At 41.3% G+C, this 27,765-nt stretch overlaps 2 protein-coding genes across 4 annotated transcripts in view; one reads left to right on the plus strand and one right to left on the minus strand.

Annotated features, from left to right (window-relative positions):
- GLT8D2 (glycosyltransferase 8 domain containing 2) overlaps positions 1-2,339 on the plus strand; it is a 39,211-nt gene extending 36,872 nt beyond the window's left edge. Inside the window, exon 10 of the mRNA XM_036252137.1 lies at positions 2,167-2,339. Within this exon, the coding sequence (XP_036108030.1) occupies positions 2,167-2,339 (173 nt within the window). The remainder of the gene's footprint in view (positions 1-2,166) is intronic.
- Positions 3-27,715, minus strand: TDG (thymine DNA glycosylase). Of its 3 annotated transcripts, XM_036252135.1 has the most exons (11): positions 27,609-27,715; positions 16,945-17,087; positions 14,652-14,911; positions 13,846-13,915; positions 11,859-11,994; positions 11,574-11,656; positions 11,400-11,494; positions 6,485-6,656; positions 5,936-6,061; positions 5,402-5,540; positions 3-137 (listed from the first exon to the last, which is right to left on the minus strand). In XM_036252135.1, exons 1-10 carry the CDS (start codon positions 27,629-27,631, stop codon positions 5,407-5,409), a joined length of 1,242 nt encoding a protein of 413 aa, XP_036108028.1. In that variant the 5' UTR covers positions 27,632-27,715; the 3' UTR covers positions 3-137; positions 5,402-5,406. The 3 variants fall into 3 exon arrangements, with proteins under 3 accessions (XP_036108028.1, XP_036108029.1, XP_036108027.1); XM_036252136.1 differs by lacking the exon at positions 3-137 and having other exon boundaries at positions 4,147-5,537; XM_036252134.1 differs by lacking the exon at positions 3-137 and having other exon boundaries at positions 4,147-5,540.
- Positions 27,716-27,765: the final 50 nt, after the last annotated feature.

The following is a 27,765-nucleotide window of genomic DNA, read 5'->3' on the forward strand; positions in this document are numbered from 1 at the left end:
ACTTACGGGGGAATAATATTCAAATGGAGATAGCTATTTGTTAAAAAGCAGATTGTTGCCCTGGCTGGTTTGGCTCAGCGGTTAGAGTGTCAGCCTGCGTACCAGAGAGTCCTGGGTTTGGTTCCTGCTAGGGGCACCTACAAAAAATAAATAAAATTTAAAAAAGCGGACTGTATTCTTGGTCACATTTCATATAGTAAAAATAAGACTGGTTAAAAAGAAAATGTTTCCATATTGTGGGGTGATGTAGAAAGACAGGAACTATAAACTCTAGGTGGGAGGCAAACTGTTACAAGTTCTTTTGAGGACAATTTGGCAATCTCTTATCAAAAATTAAAAGGCACACACCCTTCAATTTAGCAATTCCACCTACAAGATTTTTTTCCAGAGGATGTTTATTAAAGCTGGGGACAATGATACAAGAAAGGGCTGGGAAATAAGCCCTGGCTGGTCCTTTGGCTCACTAAGAAGACTGAGAAAATGGGGCCTTGGGGACAGATTTAGGAAGTTTGCCCAGGATGAACTGCAGCTGCCCTAAGTGCCCTGGCTGCAAGCCTCCTGGGCTCCCTAGACTTCAGGAGACGCACGCCTATGGGACAGTGGGGGTGGCACAGGCGTCTTCCTGGGCCACCTACAAGATTTTTATCCCATGGATATATGGGGGGGGGGGGCGGTTTACAGTTGTTCATATGGAAAATAATACAATAATTAATAAATAATACAAGAATAAACTTGTATGTTTCACATACAACTGTAAACCTACTTAAATTTTTTTTTAAATTACCTTTTTTTTAGAGAGAGAGAAACCTCGATTTTTGTTGTTCCACTTATTTACGCACTCATTCATTGGTTGATTCTTTTTTTTTTTTTTTTTTCTTTATCCTCACCCGAGGACATTTTTCCATTTTTTTGTTCAGATAGAGTGGGAGGGAGAGAGAGGAAGAGAGAGAGAGAGAGAGAGAAACATCGACATGAAAGGGACACATCCAGTGGCTGCCACCCACATGACCAACCAGGGCCGGGGACAAACTGCAACCGAGGTACATGCCCTTAGCGGGAACTGAACCCGGGTCTCTCTGGACTGCAGGCTGATGTTCCAACCGCTGAGCCAAACCGGCCAGGGCTTGGTTGATTCTTATATGTGCCCTGACTGGGATCAAACCCGCAACCTTGGCATATCAGGGATGACACTCTAATTAACTGAGCTACCCAGCCAGGAATGTAAAACTACATTTGCCCCACCCTGAATGTATATACCTGCACAAGACATGCTGAGAAGACTGTTCCTTATAGCACTGTTTATTCCAGCGAAGGGACAGAAACAAACTAAATGTCATTCAGAAGGAACTCGCTAAATAATCACAGATGCATTCTGTGTAGTCATTAAAAATGATTCAAGCCCACCTTGGCCCATTTGGCTCAGCGGTTAGAGGGTCAGCCTGCGAACCAAAGAGTTGCAGGTTCAATTACAGTCGAGGGCACGTACCTCAGTTGTCCTGGCCCTTGTCCAGGTCGTGCAGGAGGCAGCCAATCGATGTGACTCTCTCACATCGATGTTTCTCTCTCTCTCTCCCCCTCCCACTCTATCTGAAGATAAATGGAAAAATATCCTCGGGTGAGAATTTATAATAATAATAATTATTATTATTCAAGCCTGGCTGATGTGGTTCAGTGGTTGAGCATTGACCCATGCACCAAGAGGTCACCGGTTCGATTCCCAGTCAGGGCACATGCCCAGGTTGTGGGCCTGATCCCCGTGGGGGGCATGCAGGAGGCAGCCAACTGATGTTCTCTCTCATCGATGTTTCTCTCTCTCTCTCTCTCCTTCTCTCTGAAATCAATAAAAATATATTAATAAGTAAAAGGCAAGTTACAAATAAAATTTAAAAATACATATATAATATGTATGTGTAGGTATATGCACAAATATATAATATATACACATACTAACATACATACTGGTATACAGGTACACTATTACTGAAAGGGTTTCATGAAAAACTCAAACCATGGTCATTTTGGAGATTTCGGATGGGTGGTAAACTTCACTGTATACCTTTTGATTTTGTTTAATTTTTGCTTTATTATAATGAACCTATATTCAATTTTAATATACAAAATTTTATTTTCTAACAAGCCTGTTATTTTTCTGTAAACACATTAAAGGCTGGAATCCAGATACCAGATATTCAGAGCATTTTCTGCAAGAAGCAAAATTACTTCACTGGAATGGAAGACATAAACCTTGGGACTTCCCTAGTGTTCACAACGACTTATGGGAAAGCTGGTTTGTTCCTGACCCGGCAGGGATATTTAAACTCAATCACCACAATAGCTGATATAACTTGACATTTTAAATATTTTCTGTGTAAAAATGTGGAATTGTCCATTTGTAGCCTACTATAACATAATTCTTTTTGTTGTTGTTAATCCTCACCTGAGGATATTTTTCCACTGATTTCTAATCCTCACCTGAGGAAATTTTTTTCCATTTTTTTTTGTTCAGATAGAGTGGGAGGCGGGGGGAGAGAGAGAGAGAGAGAGAGAGAGAGAGAGATCGACGTGAAAGGGACACATCCAGTGGCTGCCACCCGCACGACCAACCAGGGCGTGGGAAAAACTGCAACCGAGGTACGCGCCCTTAGCAGGAACCGAACCCGGGTCTCTCTGGACTGCAGGCCGACGCTCTAAACGCTGAGCAAAACCGGCCAGGGTGTCCACTGATTTCTAGAGAGAGTGGAAGGGAGGGAGGGAGAGAGAGAGAAAACCATTGACATGAGAGAGACACACTAATTGGTTGGCTCCTGAACGACCGTGACTGGGCCAGGATTGTACCTGCAACCCAGGTACATGCCCTTGACTGAAATCAAACCCCAGACCCTTCAGTCCAGGGGCCAGTGCTCTAACTGCTGTGCCAAACTGGCCAGGGCTAGCATCATTCCTTATGAATAGTATCTTTGATACATATGATCCACAATATAAAAAAACAAAGACTACTATGTGCAAATAGTACCTTGGATCATATAGGCATTGATTTACTTCCTTAAATACAAGTGGTGACTATGGAAATCAAGATTATGTGAGTAAAATATATTTTTGGAAAAAAAGAAACCCATGTAGGTTTCAGCAATCAATTTGCTTATCCCAGTGGCAATTATATCTAAAATTTTTTAAAAAGTCTATGTGGCCCAGCCAGTGTGGCTCAGTGGACTGATCTTTGTCCTATGATCTGAGAGTCTGCTGGTTCGATTCATGGTCAGGGCATGTAACTGGGGTGCCAGCTTGATCCCCAGTAGGGGACATGCAGGAGACAGCCGATCGATGTTTCTCTCTCATTAATGTTTCAATTTCTCTCTCCCCTCCCTTCTTCTCTAGCTAAAAAAAAAAAATCAATAAAAATATGTTAAAAACATTTCTACATGTATTTTTCACATGTAGGTATTTTTTAACAGGTTGCCAATCTTGTGTTTTGTATTACATTTAAAACATGAATGTCTGAAAAAATAAAATACTCATAAATCTTTAATGATTTTCATTATATATAGTATTCTGTATGTTAACTATAATAGAAGGTAAACTGATCTCAGGTTTAAAGGATGAAAGAATACCAGTAAGTCTCACCATAGAAAAGCCTGCAACCTAAGGATAAGCATTCTTAATATTTTTTTATTGTGAAAACCATCAGACTTTCAAATGAGTTTAAAAACTTTTTCAATATTATTTAATGAAAGTCTCATATTGTCATGTATAGGATAAATCAACATTTACTACTCATCTGTCATATTTAATGAAAAACACCATTGTTGTATGCTTGGAAAATCCTGAAACCCATTCTCTAGTGAGTGTCCATAATTTAAAGGGTATTTTCTCCACTTAAATAGAAAAAAAAATCTTATTGTAAGACTACAAATTATTATATACCAGAGCAATACCTAGTTACATGCTTTACAGTCCCATGAAAAAATATTCCATCGTTCCTAGTCCCTGATGCAAGGCACTTCGAAGCACCTGCACAAACACCATGTAAACAGCAGTACAGTACATGATTTAAATAACATGAATGACTTTACACAGCTGGATCTAGACTAAGGGAAAAGTAAAACCCATCACAGCCACAGCTAAACAGCATGGTAAGATTCACAACAAGGATCTGTTTCTCTCGTTATAAAAAAAAACAGGTCATGTAATAATCTTTTAGAAAACAAAAAACACCTGATAAATATGTTCCTATTGAGAAGCATGCTCCTTGGGTATAAGTGATCAGGAGTAAACGCAAATGGCATTTCCAAATACCCAGCTTTGTATCTGCCAGGCCTAGCAGTCTGGGCTATTTGTAGCACCTTGGAAAATACATTAGAAAATCACAAAGGTACATTACTTCAAAGTAACCTTGCCATAAGGTTAACTTAGTACACAGTAACCAGAGTAATGATGTAGAGAAATAATTTTAAAAATTACTAGCTTATTAAACTAGCAAGAAAAATTCTGCCTTATTTATATTAGTACATCTCATGTACATAAAGCACCGATTTAAATAAGATTATCAAACACCTCCAGCATCTTGTTGCTCAGCCTGAAAGTTCATTTCTCATCACTTTCCATGTTACATCCTTAAAGCCAAGGAGGATAAAATTCATACGGTAGTAGATACTGAAAGAGAAATTCAGTTCCTTCTCTATCAAATGTATGTCTTTCAAGTAAAACACAGATGAAGTAACAGAATTTAAAAGGTCTACTGCATTCTCTGGAGCCCACCATCCCAGCAGAATAGTTTCTATTAGAAGCTGAACACACAGGGGTGAGGGCTGCCAAAGCTGGGGTTCAGTGCCCCGTCAGGTAAGGCCAGGTTAGCCTTGCTGCTGGAAGGCCACATTCTACGTCTGTACTAGTAAGCAACCCTCACAAACAACCACCGGTGGTGAAGAGGTCTGACGGTGAACAGGACTCCACTGAGGCTTGATGCACATGAAGATCAACACATCGCCTCCTACCAGCGGTCATTCTTATCATTAGCATGCCCTTCTCAGGCATAACAGGGATAATGGTGAACCTAGGTTTATGCACAGTTACTAATCAAATATAAATATTCAGACTGTTGCATTTTAAAATTACAGATTAAAAGTGACTCCCCCCCAAAAAATCAATATCTTCATAAATGAAAAAGGCTTTATAAAATGCTGGAATGATGGTTAACTCAAATACAAAAACTCATATTCGTACAAAAAACCCCTAAATTTTTCTTTCAAACTACTTAGGTTCATACAGTTGATTCTACCACACAACTGTACTATGATTACATCACCAGAGGAAAACACTACTAAAACACTTCAGTTAGCAAACTGAGGGCCACTTCTTGACAACTGCATTAAAACTGCAGCATTGGAGCAGAGCCGAGAAGCACCGTTCTTAAGCATGGGTTCCTTCCTCCTGTTCTTGCGTCCCACAACGAGTCGTGAAGGAGGGAAGCTGGTCTGGAAACGACTGGCTCATCCACTGCCCATTGGGAACATCACTGAAAGCTGACTCTCCACTGTCAGCTGCTGGGGGGTGGGGGAGGAAGAATGTTAGTTTATTTCACTGAAAAGCTTTAAATGATCAAATTAGGAGATTTTTAACTGTCCAGCGAAGGAGAACTGTTACTGTGAGGCAAACTTCTTGAATACACTAAGTTTCTATTTTCAGATATAGGACTAATAAAACCTCACTTGTTATTCAAGGAGGCAAATGCAACTAAGATGACTTTATTAGAGTTAGAGACAAAGAAAATGAGCTGTAAATTTGCACAGTCAAACATTAAATATTACATTTTCTCTATAAGTCACTAACCAGATTTTATATTATAATTCCCATTCTTTAATAATTTACTCTTTTCAAGCCCCCTCCCCCCCCATTCTGACAAAAGCAAGCCTTTGGAAGAACAAGCAGGGGAACATACTTAGCCCATTTGAAGAGAAGCCGCAAGGCTCACTGCTGCCCGGGTCTGCGCCATAAGCACCACCATATGCTGCTTCATAACCCGGATCATATTTTTCTTCCTTAACAGCCATCTTCTTTGCATCCTCTGTGAGGAGGAGGAAAGGGATTTAAAACTGATTTTGTACAACAATTTTAAAAGACAGCTTTATTCAGAAATCAGGATGAAGAAATCTTTTTCTTGAATGTTCATGTATGCTGAGACATCTTTTGCTATATATAATCTTTTGAACTCTCCCTAACATATACTACACATTAACTCATAAGAACTGTCACAGCCTATAAGGTTTAATTTTAGGTGGGTCACAATGTTTCGTATCTCCTCATTAGCAGGAGAACCAGAGTTAAGACCCTAGTAATAGGAGATTTCAACAGTGACTAATATCCATGATTGGCACACTCTGACTGCAAATACAACTGCTTTCCCTTCTCCTGCTTTTAAATCCACAATAAACTTTCTGTAGTATACAGATACATGAAATGAAAACGAGGAGTGATAATGGTGACACACCTTGGGCAAGCTGTAGGTCAAATGTATATTGAACCTCTTGAACGTCTGTGTTTCGTTCAATGCCTTTCAACTGATCTCTTAAGTCTTTCAGCTTAATGTAGTAATGAACTTTGTCCTGGGCGCGAGGAAACTGGGCACATCTTGCACTGGATGACGGCATCACATAGCAGAGCTGGAATCAAAAACTGACGGTTACAGAAATCCACTTAATCCACTCCTCTTCAGACGAGAAACTTTGTCTTTCTTTGGGCTAATGACTTGATACCACATAGCAATGTATGCAAAATCAATAAAAGTAGTTGTGTTTGAGTTCAAATTTGTAGTATTTACATATTACACAGTTAATAAATAAAAAACATGTTCATCTCTCAATTAAACTGGTTTCTTTTCTTTTCAATCGTAAACATGTGGTTCACAATTGCAAAGGCAGAAAAGGGCATGTGAGTTTCAGCCTTCCCTCCCAGTTCTGTCTCTGCCATCTAACTCTCTTCCCCAAGGGCAGCAAGGTTGCAAGTCTCAGAGGTAGTCCACAATGATGCACTCAAATGTCTGAGTAAATATTCTCCCTCACCTCCCACTTTTTTAAAGGTTATTATTGATTTTTTTAGAGAGAGAGAAATATTGAAGAGAGAGAAGCATCAACATTGATGGCCGCCTCTGGCACATCCCCCACTGGGGATCAAGCCCACAACCCGGGCATGTGCCCTGACAGGGAATTGAACCAGTGACCTCTTGGTACATAGGCCGATGCTCAGTCACTGAGGCACACCGGCTAGGCTCCCTTACGCCTTTTAAAACACACACAAGTGGTCTCACACACGCACACAGCACCCCCGCTCCGCCAATCGCTGACGTTTTCACCCTCTCTCTAATACTGCTCCATTCTCCATCCTGCACCTTGCATCTGAGATAATTCTGTATCAGAGTAAAAAGAGCTTCCATTTTTTAAGTTTATAGTGCTTTTCATATTTATTTAGCCAGAGCCCAACTGTGGGCATTAGGTTGTTTCCAATCTTTTAATATTGTAAGCTGTGAAAAATGTTGTACATGTTTAATTTAGAATATATGTGCATTTGTCTGTTGGATAAATTCCTAAAAGTGGAATAGCGAGGGAGAAAGATATCTGCACTTACCATTTTGGGTGATGGTGACAAACTGTCCTTCACAGAGCATAACAGAATATGTAATAACATATCTCTTATACATAAAAGAGCGAGCCTGCCAGATAATGGAATTTCCAATGACAGTTTTTGAGATTTTTAAATTGGCCTCCTTACCATGTATTACAGAAAAAAACTATTTCCTTACTTCGTTTATTTCCTTATTTCCTTATTTTGCACTGATAGGTAGGTGCAAAAGGGGTTTGTAAGAGAACACTTTCCATTCTCAAAATATTCTTCAATTAAAGTGATCCAGAAATTTGAAAAAGTAGATGTGTTTTTTTCAAAGCTGAATAACCTTATCAGTAACTGAATATTTCATGATTAAAGATGGCGGGTAGGTAAACGCGGTATCGTGTCCTCCCACAACCACATCAAAGTTACAACGAAACTACAGAACCACCATCATTCAAAACCGCCTAAAATCAAGCTGAATGGAAGTCCTACAACTAAGGAATTAAAGCAGCAGCCACATCCAGACTGGTAGGAGGGGCGGAGGGGACGGGCTGGTCCCACAACCACGTGTGGCGAATAAAAATCAGGAGGCTCCTGCGGCTGGGAAGGTCCTTCCTGGGGACTGAGGGGTCCCCGTCCCACACCAGGTGCCCCGCTCAGGGTTCCAGTGCCAGGAAGAGAAGTTCCCATAACTTCTGGCTGGAAAAACCAGCAGGAACTGAGGCTCAGGAAAGCTGAGGCGGCTGGAGCCCCAGGCAGCTCCTTAAAGGGCCCGCGCACGGACTTAGCAGACTCTCTCCCTCTAAGCTTGGAGGGGAGGCAGCTTGAGGGGCGCCAGAGACATCCAGGGAAGAACTGAGCTATTTGGCACTGGAGCGAAGGCTGGAGAGGGGGCTTTCTCCGGGACAGACGTGCTGTCGGAGGCCTTTGTTCCTTTGGTGAGCCCTTCCCTGGGGCGGCAGACAGTCTCCATACCTGGGACTCCAGCAACCTGGCTCACACTGGTAGCCCCGCCCTGCTGACTCCCTGAGGCCCCGCCCCGCGCCACACAACTTTCAAGCCAACCCAAGCTGTTGCCACTTGCTTAACCATAGGATTGGCCTGTCTTGGATCCTGCTTCAGGTTTTTCCTAAATTCTTTCAAACAAGCAGCATCGGGTCTCAGCGAGCCCCATACCTCTCATTAAGTAATACACTGAAACAAACACAGGGAGGCAGCCAAAATGAGGATACAAAGAAACAGGTCCCAAATGAAAGAACAGAACAAAACCCCAATAAAAGAACTAAGCGAAAGGGAGATAAGCAACCTAACAGATACTGAGTTCAAAATACTGCTTATAAGGATGCTCAATGAACTTAGTGAGAACCTCAGTGAATTTAGGGAAGGCCTCAAGAGCATAAAAAAGGACCAGTTAGAAATCATGGATACACAGTTAGAATTGAAGGAGGCATTAACTGAAATAAAGAATAATTTACACAGCTTCAATAATAGAGTACGTAAATCCAAGGAGCAAACCATCGATTTGGAATATAAGGAAGCAAAAAATCCCCAATCAGAACAGCAAAAAGAAAAAAGAATCCAAAAAAAATAAAGATAGTGTAAGGAGCCTCTAGGACAACTTCAAGCGTGCCAACATTCGCATCTTGGGGGTGCCGGAAGGAGAAGAGAGAGAACAAGAAATTGAAAACCTGTTTGAAACAATAATGGCAGAAAATTTTCCTAACTTGGTGAAGGAAACAGACATACAAGTCCAGGAAGCACAGAGAGTCCCAAACAAGATGAACCCCAAGAGGCCCACACCAAGACACATCATCATCAAAATGCAAAAGGTTCAAGACAAAGAGAGAATCTTAAAAGCAGCAAGAGAAAGGCAGCTAGTTACCTACAAGGGAGTTCCCATTAGGCTGTCAGCTGATTTCTCAAAAGAAACTTTGCAGGCCAGAAGGGAGTGGCAAGAAATATTCAGAGTGATGAAAACCAAGAACCTACAACCAAGATTATTCTATCCTGCAAAGCTGTCATTTAGAATTGATGGACATATAAAAACTTTCCCAGACAAGAAAAAGTTAAAGGAGTTCATCACTACCAAACCGTTATTATATGAAGTGATGAAGGGTCTCTTTTTGAAGAAAAAGATAAAATGTTTGAACAAACAAAATGGCAATGAATACATATCTATCAACAATGGAATCTACAAACAAAATGAACAGGTAGAACAGAAACATTCTCAGAGATACAGAGAACATTTTGTTGGTTGCCAGTTGGGAGGGGGGTTGGGGGAATGGGTGAAAAAGGTGAAGGGATTAAGAAGCACAAATTCATTGCTAGACTGACAAACCTCAAAGGGAAAGGGGTTGGGGGGGTGGGAAGAAACAAACCAAAGAACTTATCTGCATAACCAATGGACACAGACAATAGTGTGGGAAAAGGTGGGAGGGGGGCAGGAGTGGGGAGGAGGGGGTCAATGGGGGAAAAATGTGGAACATCTGTAATACATTTTACATCCAACAATAAAGATTTGAAAGAAAAAAAAAGAAATGTTAAAAATAGATGTAGTCACAGCTCATTTTAAGAGCTGAAACTTCCTGCTGTGATATGATTTAAAATTCACTTACTACTGCACCGCTACGACCACATATCCACGCCACTCATACACCTCGGCCTCATCTGGCGTTTAAGGGACAACAATGCAGAACTCCAATCACATTTTTATAAGAAGTTAAAAACTGAAGCAATTTAAAAAGGAGAAGTACAAATATATGTAGGTGGCAGAAACTTTATTCTAAGGTGTCCACAAAAAACTGTCAGCACACTGGCTTCTCCATGATTTAAAATGCTATCTATAACACAGGGGTCTGCGCATGGATACTGTTTTTTTTAAAAGTTGTAAACAAAACTTAAAACTATTGCCCTGGCCACTGTGGCTCAGTTGGTTGAGCACTGTCCTGTGCACCAAAAGGTCATGGGTTTGATTCCCAGTCAGGGTACATGCCCAGGTTGCGGGTTTGGTCCCCAGTCGGGGTGTGTGTGGAAGACAACCGATTGATGTTTCTCTCTCTCTCCTTCCTCTCTCTAAAACCAATAAAAACATATTTTTATTTTTTATCCTCACCCAAGGACATTTTTGCATGTATCTTCAGATAGAGCAGGAGGGAGAGAGGGAGGAAGACAGAGAGAGAAACATCAATGTGAAAGGGACACATCGAGTGGCTGCCTCCCGCACGACCCAACCAGGGCCAGGGACAAACTGCAACCGAGGTACGCGCCCTTAGCGGAACCGAACCCAGGTCTCTCTGGACCACAGGCCGACGCTCTAACTGCTGAGCCAAACTGGCCAGGGCAAATGTTTCTTTCTTTTTTTTTTATCCTCACCCGAGGACGTTTTTCCATTTTTTATTCAGATAGAGCGGGAAGGAGAGAGAGGAAGAGAGAGAAACATCGATATGAAAGGGACACATCGAGTGGCCGCCACCCACATGACCCAACCAGGGCTGGGGACAAACTGCAGCCAAGGTACATGCCCTTAGCGGGAACCGAACCTGGGTCTCTATGGACCGCAGGCTGACGCTCTAAACGCTAAGCCAAACTGGCCAGGGCCAAATGTTTCTTTTTCTAATAAAACTATATCAGTATCTAATTAATTTATTTATAACTTTAGTTCAAGTTGATATAGTGTGTTTATATACAGTGTGTTTCTTTTCATGGCATAAATCAAAATGGATAGAACAAATAAAAAAGGCAAGCTAGCTAGATAATAATTCACATTTAGCTGATTTACAAATGTAACTTTAAGGACTTACAGTTTCTGTGTCTGGGATCTTATGGGGTTGCAGTCCAAATTCTAAGTTCTTAACCTTTACTCCAAAAACTTCTTTACTAAAAATTTCATAAATACCTAAAATGAAATACAAACATATTTACATTGCCCATAATGTTAGCAAAGAAAAAAGATAAAATTTAAAAGCAAATCTTACATTTTCCATTAAACACTGCTATTCGTGGCTGATATTTCTGTAATTTCTGCACTAGAATACGTCCTCCTTCACGAAATTCTTTACTAAAATTAAATTAAAAAGTCATCAAAATATAAGTATGGCGGTATTTATAATTTGCTAAATTAAGAGAGCTTTCAATGAAAGATCAATTCACATATGTTTGTTACACTTAGCTTGCACTAGACACATATGGTATTCCTAGAGTATACAAGGCACCAGCATGGTTGAGGTTCTAGCCTATAAAAATAAATGCTATATAATTACCTGGAAAGATCCTTGCTGCCTGGTGTTGTTCTTTCCACCATATTGGTAAATCCAATACCATACTTCCCTGGTAAAGTGTGATCATCCATATGGTTCAGTTGGACCTCACTCAGTCCTGACATAAACAGACACTTCCCTATAACAAAAAAGAGTATAATTCATTTCCATAGAAGGTCAAAGGTTTCTGCCCTACAGATTGATGTAGTAGTCTATTTTTTAAAATTGTTCTGCTCTTTTATTTATTTATTTTTATTGTTGACAGTATTACAGATGTCCTCCGTTTCCCCCCAACTACCTCCCCTCCACCCAGCCCCGTCCCACCCCAGGCCTTTACCACACTATTGTCTGTGTCCATGGGCTATGTATAGATGCATATATATTCTTTGATTAATCTCTTTCAATCGCCTCCACCCCCCTCTCCCCTGAGATCTGTCAGTCTATATGCTATTCTTGAAATTAAAAAAACAACCGATTATAACATAGGTCAAAAACCATATCAAGCAATTACTATATGCTAGGTACTATGCTAAGCTCTTTGCAAGTATTATCTCATTTAATCATAATTATCTTAAGAGATATTACTAATATTCACTTTCATAGGGAGGTTAAAGTAAATGCCTGTCGAGAATACACAGCTAGGTAGTGTAGAAAACTTTAAAAACAGTTCTCCTTTCTAATAATTGGTGCTATCACCATCTGCCCCAGAATATGTCCAACAGATAAACATATACTGATGGACTCAGGACATTCAAACACCTTAACAGTGGAGAAAATTAAAAGTTCAAAATTCGCGCCCTGGCCAGTTTGGCTCAGCGGTTAAAGCGTCGGCCTGCGGTCCGGAGAGACCCGGGTTCGGTTCCCACTAAGGGCATGTACCTCGGTTGCAGTTTGTCCCCAGCCCTGGTTGGTCGTGCGGGTGGCAGCCACTCGATGTGTCCCTTTCACATCGATGTTTCTCTCTCTCTCTCTCTCCCTCCTGCTCTATCTGAACAAAGAATGAAAAAGTGTCCTTGGGTGAGGATAAAAAAAAAAAAAGTTCAAAATTCGCTAGAAAAAAAATTTTAAATAATGGAGAGAATATACTATCCATTCCAAAAACACATTACTATCATTTGCCCTAATGTTTTTCATGTTACTCTTAGATAATTAACTGGTATTTCCTGAGGGCCTACTGCATGCCTTGTTCTATTAAGTGGTGCTGTAAGACGACTTCTATATACAACGATACAACAGTGGTTATACTTGGTTTTAAAGCTCACTCTACAAGTATGAAGGTCTTTAATCCTATTTCCTGCTAGAGAATGCCTCCAATCACAGCACTTCTTAACCTGATGGCCAATCACTGAGCATTTCGTCGCTCCTGGGAAACATGATCAGCAGAAATCAGGCAAGGTCAGTGCTCTGGCTGCACTAGCAAAATGATGTACTATTGCTGCTACATCTGTAGATGACAACTAAAAAAAAACCCTTAAAAAGTAGTAAAACTCATTTAAAACAATTCTAACAAAAGAGGAAGGACTCCTTTTCATGCCTCTCCACTCTCATAAGCCAAAATGCTAACAGTGACATGTCATTCCAAACTTTGTGTATGTACACATAGAAAATATGAACATTTAAAATACAATCTCTCTTATTAAAAACATAATTTGGTTTAAAAAAACAACAAATCCTGACCTGGCCAGTTTGCTCAGTGGTTAGAGCATCAGCCCTCAGACCGAAGAGTCTCGGTTTCCATTCCGGTCAAGGGGCACGAACCTTGGTTGCAGTTAGGTCCCTGACCCTGGTCAGGGTCATGCAGGAGGCAACCAATTGATATGTCTATCTCATATCAATGTTTCTCTCTCTAGCTCTCTCTCCCCCTCCCACTCTATCTGAAGATAAATGGAAAAAATATCCTCGGGTGAGGATTTAAAAAAAACAAACCCTAAACTATTAACAAAGATATCTAGTTTAAAAGTAAAATAATAGTACAAAAGTAACCACTTACAAAAATGGTTTCCAGGTCCAGGGTAATGATGTCCTTTGTAAGCAGCCATCAGTCCTGGGTTTATGCCAATCTAAAAGAAAAGTGTATACATTTTAGTAGGGTTTAAGCCGTAGGCCTTCTGTGAAGGAGTGGTGGATAACACTGAATGTATTAAAATAAAAATTTAATCTGGCATCATAAGCAGTATCGTTTAGCAATGACCTACTCTTGCTCTGAGCAGGGTATTCCATTATGAGGAAAGAAATTTCCCTTTATATTGAAAGTTTAGTTGTTATATTTAAAAACCAGTTTGATTCCCTCATATCTCCAGGTCCTCACCCCCACCCAACTGGGCTGGAAAGAAAGAGGTTCTGGAGCAATGAGTCAATCTGAGCCCAGGACCAGCCACAAGTCTGCTTCTCAAGTCCCAACAAGCAGCTTGCGCCATGGCATCCACACAGCTGTTCACATGCTGCTGGTTTCTTACAATTAACAGACAAAAGTCAAAGTTCAAAATCAGTGCTACTGTTTATGGAGAACTCATAGATGTCATGCAATCTAATTGAGTTACAGGGATTATTTAATTTAATTGCAACCTCTGAGGGAGATACTATTATCACCTTTGTTTCACCAAGGAGGAAACTGGTGTTCAGAAAGATCAGGGCTTGTCTAGGGTCGTACTCATGTGGCAGGATTGGACACCAGACAGCCCACCAAAAGGATTCTTAGAAACAGTTCTTTTCAGCAAAATTATTAGCACAGATAAAGGTTACGCTAATACACCAATGCTATAACTTATAAAACCAAATGAAGACAAAAGCCCTTACAATCACAATATCCAGATTGAAGGTCAAAATGTCTGGGAGTGTCTTGGTCAAAAGTTCGGCTTCTGAAACACCATTAAAACGGTCAACTTTTCTCTTCACTTTAAATGTGTCTGTAATTTTTTCTTGCTTTTCTTTTGATTTTGTGGACTTGGCAGATTTTTTGGCCTCGGCAGGTTTTTTGGCCTCGGCAGGTTTTTTGGGTTCCACTGGTTTTTTTGGTTGTGTTGTTCTGGGTTTTCTTTTCCTTCCTTTTGGAGGCTCTGAAACACAATGGTTTCCAGGATGTGACACAGAAAATCATAATTACAAACTTTAGGCAGCTTTCCTAGAAAAGTCACCCTATCAACATCCTTTTAGCTTTGTCTTCTATTTCCCAGCATCAGCTCCTCTATAATGTCTTCCCCTTGTTTCACCCTAGAACTGGGTTGACATGGCCCCATCCCCTACTCTCCTTCTTCTGCTGGCTGTTCTTGCGATGACACTTCCATAATAATCACAGACTGATTTTCCATGCAATTTTACCTGGCATCTTTGCCTCTCCATGGATACAAAGTATCTATGTACTACTTTATAGGAATTCTAAATTAAATACATAAATAGTTAAGTAAACAAATAAAAGAATAAGTAGATAGCAAAACAGGAAGAAAGTGAAACATTTTTAACTCAGTTTCCCCTAACTCCAGCAGTAGAAAGCCTCAAATGGCTTGTGGGCTTATTTTAGAGATGATGAGTGTATATTCTGTTCCACACATAGCCAAAGAGGTGAATTCAGAGGTGCTGAGGATGAAATCTCTGGCTGACAGTGTGAATCTGATCTCAGGACCTAAAGCTGAGTATCTGTCTCAGCACTACTGACATCTTAAACTGAGTAATTTTTGGTTGTGGCGGCCTGTTCTGAATATTATAGAATGACTAACATTCTATACTCAACAGCAATCTTGGCCTCTGTCCACTAGATGCCAGTAGCACCCTGCCAGTCATGACAATCAAAGGTGTCTGCAGACAATGACAAATGTTCCTATGAGGCAAATCACCCCTGGTCATGAACCACTGTCCTAAAGTATCCAACAGGAAGCCTTGGTTTTCTTACCCTTAGTTCTTTAATATCTCTCTTATTATTTCTCAGGCTCCTCCCCCATTCTACTACTATTTGGTGTTTCTCCACCCTAGCCTCCTGTCCTTTTTTCTACCTCTCTCTGCCTTAGCCATCCCTATGCCAAGGGATCCACCTCCACCAGCTTGTAGCTGGGGAAGTCCTAGTGCGGCCTGCCCAGAAAAACAGGAGTCAACAGCAGGGGTATCGCCAATGTAGTGGAGTTAGATGAGTTCCTGGAATCATGAACTGGAACTCCGAATACATTTTTCATACGATACTGCTACACTGGAGAAAATCATTACCCTCTCATCCCCCCAACCCCCAAATCTATTCTCTTTTAATTCTCTATCTTGGTGAATAGTACCTCCTTCATCTAACTGCCCGGGAGTTACCCCCAGATTCCTCTTTCTCTCTCGTCCCCCCATGACATTATTTACCATGGCCAGGTAATTCTGCCTCCTTCACCACCCCCACCCCTTCAGGTCCTCCTTATTTCGTCCCCAGATTATTCAGAGTCTCTAATCTACTCCTCGCCCCCAAATTCTGCTTGCTCTCTACCACCCAATCTACCCTCTGGAATACTTCCAGGCTGGTATTTTAAATGCCATTATCCTTAGGTCACTCTGCTTACGTTCTCTCAACAGCTCCCTCCTGCCTTCAGGATAGGATATACAAGCCTCCTGGTTCCCTATCCAGCCTCATCTCTCACCATTCCTTGGCTATACCCCAGACTCCAATGACACAGAATCACTATTTTTTAACTGTCCCGCTTCTCCTTGTCTGTGCTTTGTGCATGCTTCTCCCCAGGCCTGACATTCTCCCCGGCCCATTCTTCATGGGGCTAAAGTCTCCTCACCCTTGAGGTTCTGAGCGCTGAGAAGCTGCCTCTGAGCCTCGGTCTGAGTTAGGTGCCCACCTGTGACCTCACAGAAGCCTGTGCCCCTCTTCACTGCGCTGTGTGCTGAGGGATGGCGTCCATGTGTTTGCTTGCTATTTTTCCCTCCTGGATGATGAGATATTCCAGGGCACGATCCATGTTCTTTGATCCCCCCAAACCTATCACAGTGCCTGGCACATACTAAGAACTTAAAAAATGGGTTAAAAACTTTAACACTATTTTAGTCATCATCAATCCCTTCCTTAAACAAGCTGGTGACTCCAACAGCTAAATTCCTACACCATCCTGGTGCAAACTACCTTGTGCAGGTTCCTGAGCGGGGGCCAGCTCTGGGACTTCCGCGGGCGGGGGCTGTGCATCCGCCGCTTCCACGTGGGGAGCTTCGGCCATCATGTGTGGGAATGGAAATGTATAAAAAGCTTGAGCTTGCTGAAGGGAATAGCTGAAAGAACAATGACATGTAAGAAGGTAAAATGACCCAAATGGAAGTTTAAATGATCAGCTGTAACTTTTCAGGATCCAAGTATTCTGAAACCAGACTGTAGCATGTATTTAGAGTTGACAACAGGTGTGAAGTGAGGAGGAAGGTCTAGTCTCATCTGTACACATTCACCCAACCTTTACTCAGTGCCTAATAACCAAACATTAATTCCTTCTCACACCGCTTAATGACAAGATGTGTCACCAATAAAACTTACCAGTCCTGTCGAGTCAGCCTGCACTTTCTCTGCAATGAGATCATGGGACTCTTCTAGTAGGGAGACATGAAAGGCCCACTCGTCCGTACAGGAACACAGAAACAATTTGTGCTCCTACCTTCAGTGTTTAATCCTCTCGCCCCAAAGCTTCCCTCCAATCTAACCCTTCCCCAGCCTAACCCCTCCACCTCAGTTTTGAGATAAAACTGACATATAATGTTGTGTAAGTCAAAGGTGTACAATATGTTGAATGATACACTTACATATAGGGTGGGGCAAAAGTAGGTTTGCAGTTGTGAGTAGCAAAATACAGTTTATTCTTGTATTATTATTAATTATTGTATTATTTTCCATGGAATAACTGTAAACCTACTCCCCCCCCTATATTATAAAGTGATTATTACCATAGCCATAACTACACCTCCATCATCTCACATAATTACCACACTTAGTTTTTGTGGTGAGAATATTTAAGATCTATTCACTTAGCAACTTTCAAGTAAATAATAGCATGGTGATTCTGTCCATTAGTCCCTAGAATTTGTCCATGTTTTTTTAAATTTCTTGAATTTATTGGATTGACATTGGTAAATAAAATTGTATAAGTTTCAGATATAAAATTCTATAATACATCAGTGGCATATTATAGTGTGTTCACCACCCCAAGTCTCCTATCAACACGTATCTGCCCTTTACCCTCTTCTATGTGGAAGTTTGTACCCTTTGGCCAACATCTCCCCATTCCCACCCCTCCTCCAATCTAATTTTAAGTTCTTTTGGTTTATTTGCCTGTTCACTTACTTATTCAGAATTTGTTATTATTTTTTTATTAATTTATTTTTGTTACAGATGTTTCTTTCCACCCCATGGACACCCTTCTGCTGATCCCGCTCCCTGCTCCTCACAGCATTGCAGGATTTGTTTTATAATTGTTGCTGGTTTTTGCTTTTCTGCCACTAAATGAGAACTAGAAATGAATATTTTGTAAATGTCTATGAATTTATGGGGGAAAAAACACTCTAGATCTTTCTTCTCTACATGAGTTAAACTTTGTTCAAAGTGTTCTGTTCAGTGTAAGGAACAGAGGCCTTCACAGTAAACAATTTCCCAAAAATATTTCTGATGACAATAAACCACTATTTCAAGCTGTTGCCACCAGCACAAAGCTAGGGAAGTAAACACATTTTATGAAACTCAAGTTATGCTAACGCCAAATGATGCCATATGATATACAGTAGGGAGAAAAACACTAGGAAATAAAGTGGATGAGTGCCACGTACTATTTAGGAGAGAAAAGTCGTATGTTCTGTGGCAAGATACTCTACTTACTAGTTTTCTTTCTCTTTGCATGTGGAGAAAGAAGACAGGGAGCTCAGAAAGCAAAATTTAAGAGGCAAATTAGTTATACTTTAAGTGGGTCAACTTTATACTATTCAAATTATCTTAATAAAATGGTTGTAAGAGGAGGCAAACTAAAGCATTCCCTGGAAAAGTATAACAGGCTGGCACAGACACAAGGTAAGGTCTACCCATGAGTGGCTGGGCTAGAATGTTAAGATTAGCAAAGAAAAACAGAGGCTCAATCCCATTTTTCCAATGGATAAACCACTGAAGAGGCATTTTAATGTCAAGCTATCTTTCAGGATAAACTGATTTTAAAAGACTAAGAATTAGTGCCCTGGCCAGTGTGGCTCAGTGGACTGAGCGTCATCCCATGCACTGAGAGCTCTTGGGTTCGATTCCTGGTCAGGGGGTTTTGGGTTCCTTCCCCTTTAGGGGGTGTGCAGGAGGCCGTGGATAGATGTTTCTGTCTTATCAATGTTTCTATCTCTCTCTCCCTCTCCCTTCCTCTCTCTCCCTAAAAAAAAAAAGTCAATAGAAACATATTTTAAAAAGTAAAAAGGTTAAGAATTAGTAAGAAAGATATTAAACTAGCCCAGCAGGTGTGGCTCAATGGTTGAGCACTGACCCATGCACCAAGAGGTCACTGGTTTGATTCTGGGTCAGGGCACATGTCTGGGTTGCAGGCTTAATTCCCAGTAGGAGGTGTGTAGGAGGCAGCCAATCAAAGTTTTTATCTCTCTCTCTCCCTTCCTCCCGCTCTAAAAAAAATCAATAAAAACATATATATTTTTTAAAAAAGATACTAAACTACATCTTTAGAATTTTATTTCTTGCCTGGCTGGTATGGCTCAGTGGTTGAACATCAACCCATGCACCGAGAGGTCGCCGGTTCGATTCCCAGTCAGGGCACATGCCCAGGTTGTGGGCCCAATCCCTAGTTGGGGGCATGCAGGAGGCAACCAATTGATGTTCTCTCTCATCAATGTTTCTATCTCTCTCTCCCTCTCCCTTCCTCTCTCTCTAAAATCAATAAAGAAAAAAAAAATTTTTTTAAGAATTTTATTTCTTTGCCCTGGCAGGTTTGGCTCAGTGGTTGGCGTGTCAGCCTGCAGACCAGAGAGTCCTGGGTTCGGTTCCTGCTAGGGGCACGTACCAAAAAAAGAAAAAAAAAAAGAATTTTATTTCTTTAACTATATTGTCTCAAATTATGCTAAAGAAAAAAAATACGATACAATGACTTAGGAAACATAAGAGTATACTATGCAGCTCCTAAAAAAGTAAATGTACTGATATTCTGTAAAAGCACAGAAAATGTCTGATATGCTTTAAAGTAGAAAAGAATACAAAACAGTACTGCAAACTAAGGCCACACACAGGGAAAACATGTAGCCAAGGACTAGAAGTCAAATGTAAAAATGAAGAGAAGTGAAGCACTTAAATTGCACCAGGCACAAAGTAAGATGTCCTCTCTTTCACTTTCCTTTAATACTATTTGTAACTCCTTTCATAAATTGTCAAAACATTGGCTGTTCAATTTATGATTTCAATATTCTAATGAGAAGTTGGGTAAAGCTAGGCTACCTTGGGAAATCATGTGCAATTTACTCTCTGGAAATTGTACTAAAATAAACTACAACTTTTGGCTGCGGCCAGTGGCAGCTTCCAAGAGGCTAACAGGTCCTTTCAGCTGGAATATATAAAAGGGCAGACATGTGGTCACAATAAACGAGTGGCCAAAGAATGCACGAGGTCTGTTCTTAGTCTGTCACCGCCAGGAAGGCAACCTATCACCCTCCCTCCCCCATGCTTCTTACTACCACTCTCAGAGTTCAGTAGATGTGTTCTATTTTGAGTACTTCACAAAAATCCAAACTTAAGCTCTGGCTAGATAGCTCAGTTGGTTTTAATGTTGTCCCAATATGCCAAGGTTGTGGGTTCGATCCCCGGTCAAGGCACATATAAGAATCAACTAACGAATGCATGAATAAGTGGAACAAATAGATGTTTCTCTCTCTTTCCCTTCCTCTCTCTCTCTAAAATCAATAAATAAAAACTTTAAAAAATAATAAATTATTCAAATTTAAAACACATAAAAATTAGGGAGACACCCTTCACATTATAAAAGGACTCTGAACTTTAAAAAATAAATTTCCAAAACGTGGCTCCCTTAGCATATTTGGGGGGGTCATTAAGAATCTTCAGCCCTGGCTGGTTTGGCTCAGCAGTTAGAGCGTCAGCCTGCGGTCCTGAGAGACCCCGGTTCGGTTCCCGCTAAGGGCGCGTACCTCGGTTGCAGTTTGTCCCCGGCCCTGGTCGGTTGTGCGGGTGGCAGCCACTCGATGTGTTCCCTTCACGTCGATGTTTCTCTCTCTCTCTGTTCCTCTCTCTCCCTCCCACTCTACCTGAACAAAAATGGAAAAATGTCCTCGGGTGAGGATAAAAAAAAAAAAAAAGAATCTTCAGAAATTCTGGGGCTTGGAAGTTGAAAATTAATATTTTCAAAATCAGTTGACGAAAGTGAAAAATATTGAAGAAAAATACTGGGAGTTTTATTTTCTATATCAATTTTGAAAGAAATCCAGAAACTTATCTAGAATATTGATGTGTCCCTTAATCTTCTAAAAATGATTTCTTGCACTTACGGTAAGTTAAATTAGAACAGAAAGAAAAATAAGCTATGGAAAACAGAATGTGTAAATTCTGCAGTAACATACTATCTTTGAGTATTCAAATTAACCTGCCCTCTTACAGTTTCTAACAACCAGAACAAAAGGAAAGAGGGTGGATTACAACAGTCATATTAGTTGGCAGAAAAAAGCATGACATCTGTACAAAAACCTTCATAGATTTGAATGCTACAGTTCTGGGTAATCTCATTTTTTAATCTAATAATAGTTAAATTTGTAAGCAGCATAAACTTCTTTCATCCTTAATGTTAAAATATTTCTTAAATACATTTGTTGTATTTATATATGGTCAGTGCCACTTCATAAATCAGAATTCTTCAGTGTTTATGAACAATAATGGTCTCTGAGCTTACTCAAGTCATTCATCCTCGCAAGAGCTCAGCTCTTTCACCATGAAAATGACAGGTACGATCTGGTGACTTCTACACATACGGAAAATGTGTAGAAAACAGGAGCAAATCTGTCCAAACTCCAGACACATCCCAAAGAGTTTTTATTTTCTATAGCTCCCTGATATCACTTATAAGTATGAATGACTTTATTTTCCCTTGTTCACTTTTCCTTATCATTTATGTTCGTGCCCATCTGTTGGGTGCCACTGCCTCCTTTTCCTGCCGCTAACCCCCTGCTCTCTCCTAGCCTCCATGTACGTGCCTTCTCTTGAACAGCAGTGCTCAAAGGGTTGGTTTTTACAGCTGTCTGAAATTGATAAACTGAGTTTTTCCTGATGAACTGTGTATTTTCTGACAGCCTTTCTCAAAAGATATACACATGCATGCGCGCACGTGCACACAGACAGTGCTAAGGAGTCCAGTTAATTCAGATTTTGCTGTAGTTCAAAAAAACTAACTCTTGCCCTGGCCGGTTTGGCTCAGCAGTTAGAGTGTCGGCCTGCGGTCCAGAGAGGCCTGGGTTCGGTTCCCGCTGGGGGCACGTACCTCGGTTGCAGTTTGTCCCTGGTCCTGGCTGGGTCGTGCAGGAGACAGCCACTCGATGTGTCCCTTTCACGTTGATGTTTCTCTCTCTCTCGCTCTCTCCCTCCCACTCTGTCTGAACAGAAAAATGGAAGAATGTCCTTGGATAAGGATAAACAACAACAAAAAACTAACTCTTTAAGGTTTTCCCTAAAAGGAACAACTCCAACCTTTCATCTGCAATTATTTTCCACTATTTTAAAGATTAAAGTGGCTCTTTCTAAATATACTTGTCTTAGACCATTCAAGCTGCTACTACAAAATACCATAGACTGGGTGGATAAGGAACAACAAATATTTACTTCTTTGTTATAGAGGTTGGAAAGTCCATTTTTAAGGTGCTGGTGGATTCAGTGTCTGCCTCTGGGTTCACAGAGGGCCCCTTCTCCCTGTATGCTTACACTGCAGAAGGGGTGACGGAGCTCTCTCAGGCCCCTTTTATAAGGGCACTAACCCGATTTCTGTGGGCTCTGCCCTCATGACCTAATCACCTCCAAAAGCTCCCCTCACCTCCAAATACCATCACACTGGGGGTTAGGTTTCAACACTGAATTTTGGAAGGACACAACCATTCAGTCTATAGCAACATTTTATCATCTTCATTTAAATAAGCATATACAACATAGAATACTTACAAACATAACAACCAATGCTAAATAATCCACATGCTCAAATAAAAAGGACTAGTTCTATAAACTGTGATGGAATACCATCATCGCTATTTAAAGACCACATTCAACATTGCTTAGGCAGAAGTGTGTGTGTCCACCATGCACTACTGGGTGCTTGCTGTGCAGTCTACTAGAAACTGTAAACACAGAGATACAGCATCCCCTGAGTCCCCAGATCATTTAACTACTCTTCATATAGTATGACTTCAAGTTTCCTCACTATTGGGCACTTTTAGTGCTCAGAAGCAAACAACATAAAGCTACTTCAGATATAGCCTCATCATCCTGAAACGGAGCAGGGCTATCGACTTCCTCATTCTGGAGACACATTCCAGAACCCAATACGTTCACTTTACTGGCACTCACAGAATGATTCATACTGAGTTCACCATCAGTGAAAACTGCCTTTTATCACCTCTCCCTCATCGCACACTTGTGGCATTGATTTTTTCCACACCTCAGCAAAGGATTGTGCCTCTTTTTGTAAAAGATGATTCACCATCCCAGGCAGTTGGGATGGATTCTGATTCAACCCATCAATTCCACAAACCGGTCCCAGAGTTAGGACATGGACAAATTTTATCATTTCATCAGGACCTTGAAGTTGTTAAACTTCTGAAAAGAACAAAGTTGGGGTAGAACTAAATGGCACATCAGTACAGACCTCCCTTCAGCCTGCTCTTGACTCTCTCAGTAGTAGACCAGTTTTGTTTTGTTTTTTTTAACCCTCACCTGAGGATATTTTTCCATTTATCTTCAGATAGAGAGGAAGGGAGGAAAGGAGGGAGGGAGAGAGAGAAAGAGAGAAACATCGATGAGAGAGAGACACATCGACTGGTTGCCTCCCACACGACCCTGACCAGGGCCAGGGCCAAACTGCAACCGAGGTACGTGCCCTTGGCTAGAACCAAACCTGTGACTCTTTGGTCTGCGGGCCGATGCTCTAACTGCTGAGCCAAACCAACCAAGGCAAGTAAACCAGTTTTGATTTCACCTAATTAGACTGCTATCAGTCCACCTTCATTTTGCCCACACAAAAAGAGTAGTATGGCACAGCTGTTAGGGAGGCAGGCTTTGAAGCCACACTGCCTGGGTTCAAATTTCAGCTCTGACATTTACTAGCTCTGCAGGCAAGTTCCTTAACCGCTTTATGTCCACATTCCACATCTGTAAAATGGGAATAGTTGCACCTAATTCATTGGTTTTAAGGATTAAATTAGTTAACATGTACAAAACACAACAGTACCTTGTATGTAATAAATCAGCTAATAACAATAATAAAAACAGCAGATGATTAAAGATTTTAGGTACCTCCTGTCATCCTCCTCCTGATGTTGTCTAGCCTAGTATCAATCATTATGTAAAAGGAAATGGCCTAGTTTTGTAGGTCTTGCTTTTTTCTGAACTTATACTATAGCTTAGTGGTTACTAGCTCCTTTTAAATATGCTCAATAATAACTGAGAAGTAAACATTTTTTTAGGACCAAAGTCCATATATTAAAAGAGCAGATTTCACCTCTGGAAGAAACAGGAACCCACATATTTATTTTCAGGCTTCAGGTCCCTCTCTTGTTGTCTACAAAATCCAGCCTCTCAGTTGAAATCCAACTCATCTAGGCCAGGAAATATGTTTTCTGCTAGACTAGAGCAACTGAAAGTTCTCTTAAACACCCTCATCGATCTTGAGTTTTAAATCTCTTACATTCATTCCCCCATTTCCAGTCTATAATCATTTTTCTTCTTCTTCTTTTTTTTAAATCCTAACCCAAGGACATTTTTGCATTTATCTTCAGATAGAGCAGGAGGGAGAGAGGGAGCGAAAGACAGAGAAACATCGATGTGAGAGAGACACATCGACTGGCTGCCACCCACACAACCCCAACTGGGGCCAGGGATAAACTGCAAGCGAGGTACGTGCCCTTAGCAGGAAATGAACCCAGGACTCTCTGGTCTGCAGGCCGACGCTCTAACTGCTGAGCCAAACTGGCCAGGGCTACAATCATTTTTCTTAACATAGGACATGAAAAATCAAAATCAGAACTAAGTGCTTATGCTTCTGTCACTATTAACACCACTCAGTAAACTAGGCAGAAAACCCAAACCTTTCTGTCCTTCTCATTGTCCACACCCAACTAAAAAAGTTCTTGCTCTAACATTTCTAAAATGTTTTATTTTTAAGTTTTTATTGATTTTGAGAGAGAGAGGAAGGGAGAGGGACAGAGAAAGAAACATCCATCCATTGCCTCCCACGAGCGCCCCATGGGGGATTGAATTGTCAACTTCCTGGTGCACAGAATGATGCTCAACAAACTGAGCCACACAGGCCAGGGCTCTTTAAGATTTTCAGAATGCCTGATTTCATTTGAGGGTTAATCTTTTCTATCTGTATTCTCAGTGGTCGTTGTCACACTTCTCTAGTCATCTTTGATTTGGCATCATATTTGCATCTTTGGTAAACACCTTTTTCATGCTTGATCTCATTAGAAACACACTGGCCCTCTTCTTTCCCCTCTCTGGTTAGGCTTAAGTTCTTGTTGTGACTCTCGAATTACCTTCTTTTTCAAAGAGTTTATATCCATGAAGTTTTTTCTTTGAATTTTTTTTCTTTTCTTTTTAAATTTCTTAACAGTTTAAATTGTTTTATTTATTTTTGTTAATCCTCACCAGAGGATATTTTTCCATTGATTCTGAGATAGAGTAGAAGAGAGAAGGGGCGAGAGAGAGAGAGAGAGAAACATCGATGTGTCTCACTTCAACTGGTTGTCTCCTGCACAACCTCCACTAGGGCACAACACCCACAACCCAGGTATGTGCCCCTGACCGGGAATCGAACCCATACCCCTTTGGTCCTTAGGCCATCACTCTAACCATTGAGCAAAACTGGCCAGAGCTGTTTTTTTCTTTAATCCTCATCCAAGGATATGTTTTTATTGATTTGAGAGAGAGAGGGAAAAAAATTGAGGAGAGAGAGAAACATCCATTGGTTGCCTTCCCTACGCACTGGACTGGGGATGGTACCACAACCTAGGTATATGCCCTGAATCAAACCCTCAACCCTCCGGTGTACAGGACAATACTCCAACCAACTGAGCTACCCAGCCAGGGCTCTTGGAATGTTTTGAAGTTACTCTTCCAAAATAAAAAGCAAATTCATTACTACCCAGCATTCCAGTCCATTCCTTGATTGGCACAAAGAGTGACAGACAACCACTTTCTCTAGGTTATCTGGGCCTGTCATTTCAGAATTCCCAAGGATAAACTCCTTACAGTATTAACACAGAATGCTCCACATTTCCTGGCATTAACATTTTGCAAGTCAAAATTAAAATATGGTCTATAACTCCATTGATTAAGTGACCACAGAATATAAGTGAATTTTGAGCTAAACAGTGCACCAGAGACCTATTACTTTGCTTTACAAGGCACTCAATAAGGTCTTATGATATGGAATTCCTTTGATGGTAGGCTTTACCCAAGTTTCAACCCTGATCTGAAGTAGATCGCAAAGGTGCCAGTGACTTCCACAAGTTCTGGTGAATCCTTTTTTTTAGAAAGTTGTTCTGGGAAAGAAGTGGAGCACTTTCTTTACTTCAGCATTCCATCTACAAAGTCAGGATAAAGTTCCCACTTCACCTACATGTTATCTCCTTTACTAAACCCTAAGACTATTTTGGTTACTTAACCCCTTCCACATAACTGGGATTTGCAGCATGTCAGCCCTGATTCCAGAGATTCCTTATTTTATAGACATGAACAGGCCCAGAGCACTAAAGTCAGGATAATTCTTCATAGTTCCAACAGTATTTTATTCCAATACAGATCATCAGTTTATTTTTTTTTTTAAAGAAAGAAGAGCCCTGGCTGGTTGGGCTCAGCTGTTGGAGCGTCGGCCTGCGGACCAGAGAGTCCTCCCGGGTTCGGTTCCCGCTAGGGGCACGTACCAAAAAAAAAAAAACAAAAACAAGAAAGAAAGAAAGAAAGAAAGAAGAAAAAGATCCTGTTATTTACCATATCTAATTATTTTTTCACTTGAGTTTCTGCCAGTTCAGATCTCGAAATCTCTACGTTCCAAGCTCGTCCCCAAGACCCCTGGATGGCATTTTTGATGACTTCTTGGGAGTGCTATTCATAGTCTCAGAATTCAAGAGCTCGAGGATGGCAATGCGCTACCTTGGGGTCCCTGACGTTGCTTTTAGTAAGCTCTGGAGGTAGGAAGCCACATAAATCTAACTCTAAAAGGAAAACTCGTGAAGGGATGCGAGGGCTACTCCACGTTGACGGCTCTTTGCATGATCAAGAGGGGTGAAGGGAAACTGAGCCAAGGCGACCAGAAATATAACAGGAGACCGCTGAGAGGTTACTAACGAATTTTAAAGCCAGCTAGATGCGGGGAAAGACTGAAGAGGGGGGCAGGTGCGCAGAGCAGCCGAGGTGAGGAGGGGCCACGGCAGGCCGGCAGTGCGCACGCGCGGCTCCGGCCTTTGTATCGGGCAGCGGCGCTTCAAGACCCCAGCGTGCGTGCGCGCGCCCGCCGGCCGGCCCGCCGTGAGGGGCGCGGGGGGAGGGGCGGCGCTCCGCCCCGGCCTTACCTGCCCGCGTTCTCCGCTTCCATTGCCTGCTGCCGCTGGCGCAACGGCTACTCCTGCCCGGCGAGCGAGCGACTGGTCGCTGTAATATCGTGGCGTCTGTGCAGCGGAACGGCAATAACCAGAGACTTGGACACGATTGCTGGCAGAACTGGGACAG

This window comes from Molossus molossus, unplaced genomic scaffold, assembly GCF_014108415.1.
Source record: "Molossus molossus isolate mMolMol1 unplaced genomic scaffold, mMolMol1.p scaffold_m16_p_10, whole genome shotgun sequence".
Lineage (NCBI taxonomy): Eukaryota > Metazoa > Chordata > Mammalia > Chiroptera > Molossidae > Molossus > Molossus molossus.

What these genes read in the sequence shown, in the direction of transcription:
- TDG (XM_036252135.1), bottom strand. Translation starts at nt 27,631, where the DNA reads ATGGAAGCGGAGAACGCGGGCAG. An exon ending in CGCTCAGGAACCTGCACAAG is followed by an intron (nt 14,912 to 16,944) that starts GTAGTTTGCACC and finishes ATTGTGTTTCAG; the next exon opens with AGCCTCCAAAAGGAAGGAAA. An exon ending in AGCAGTGTTTAATGGAAAAT is followed by an intron (nt 11,495 to 11,573) that starts GTAAGATTTGCT and finishes ATTTCATTTTAG; the next exon opens with GTATTTATGAAATTTTTAGT.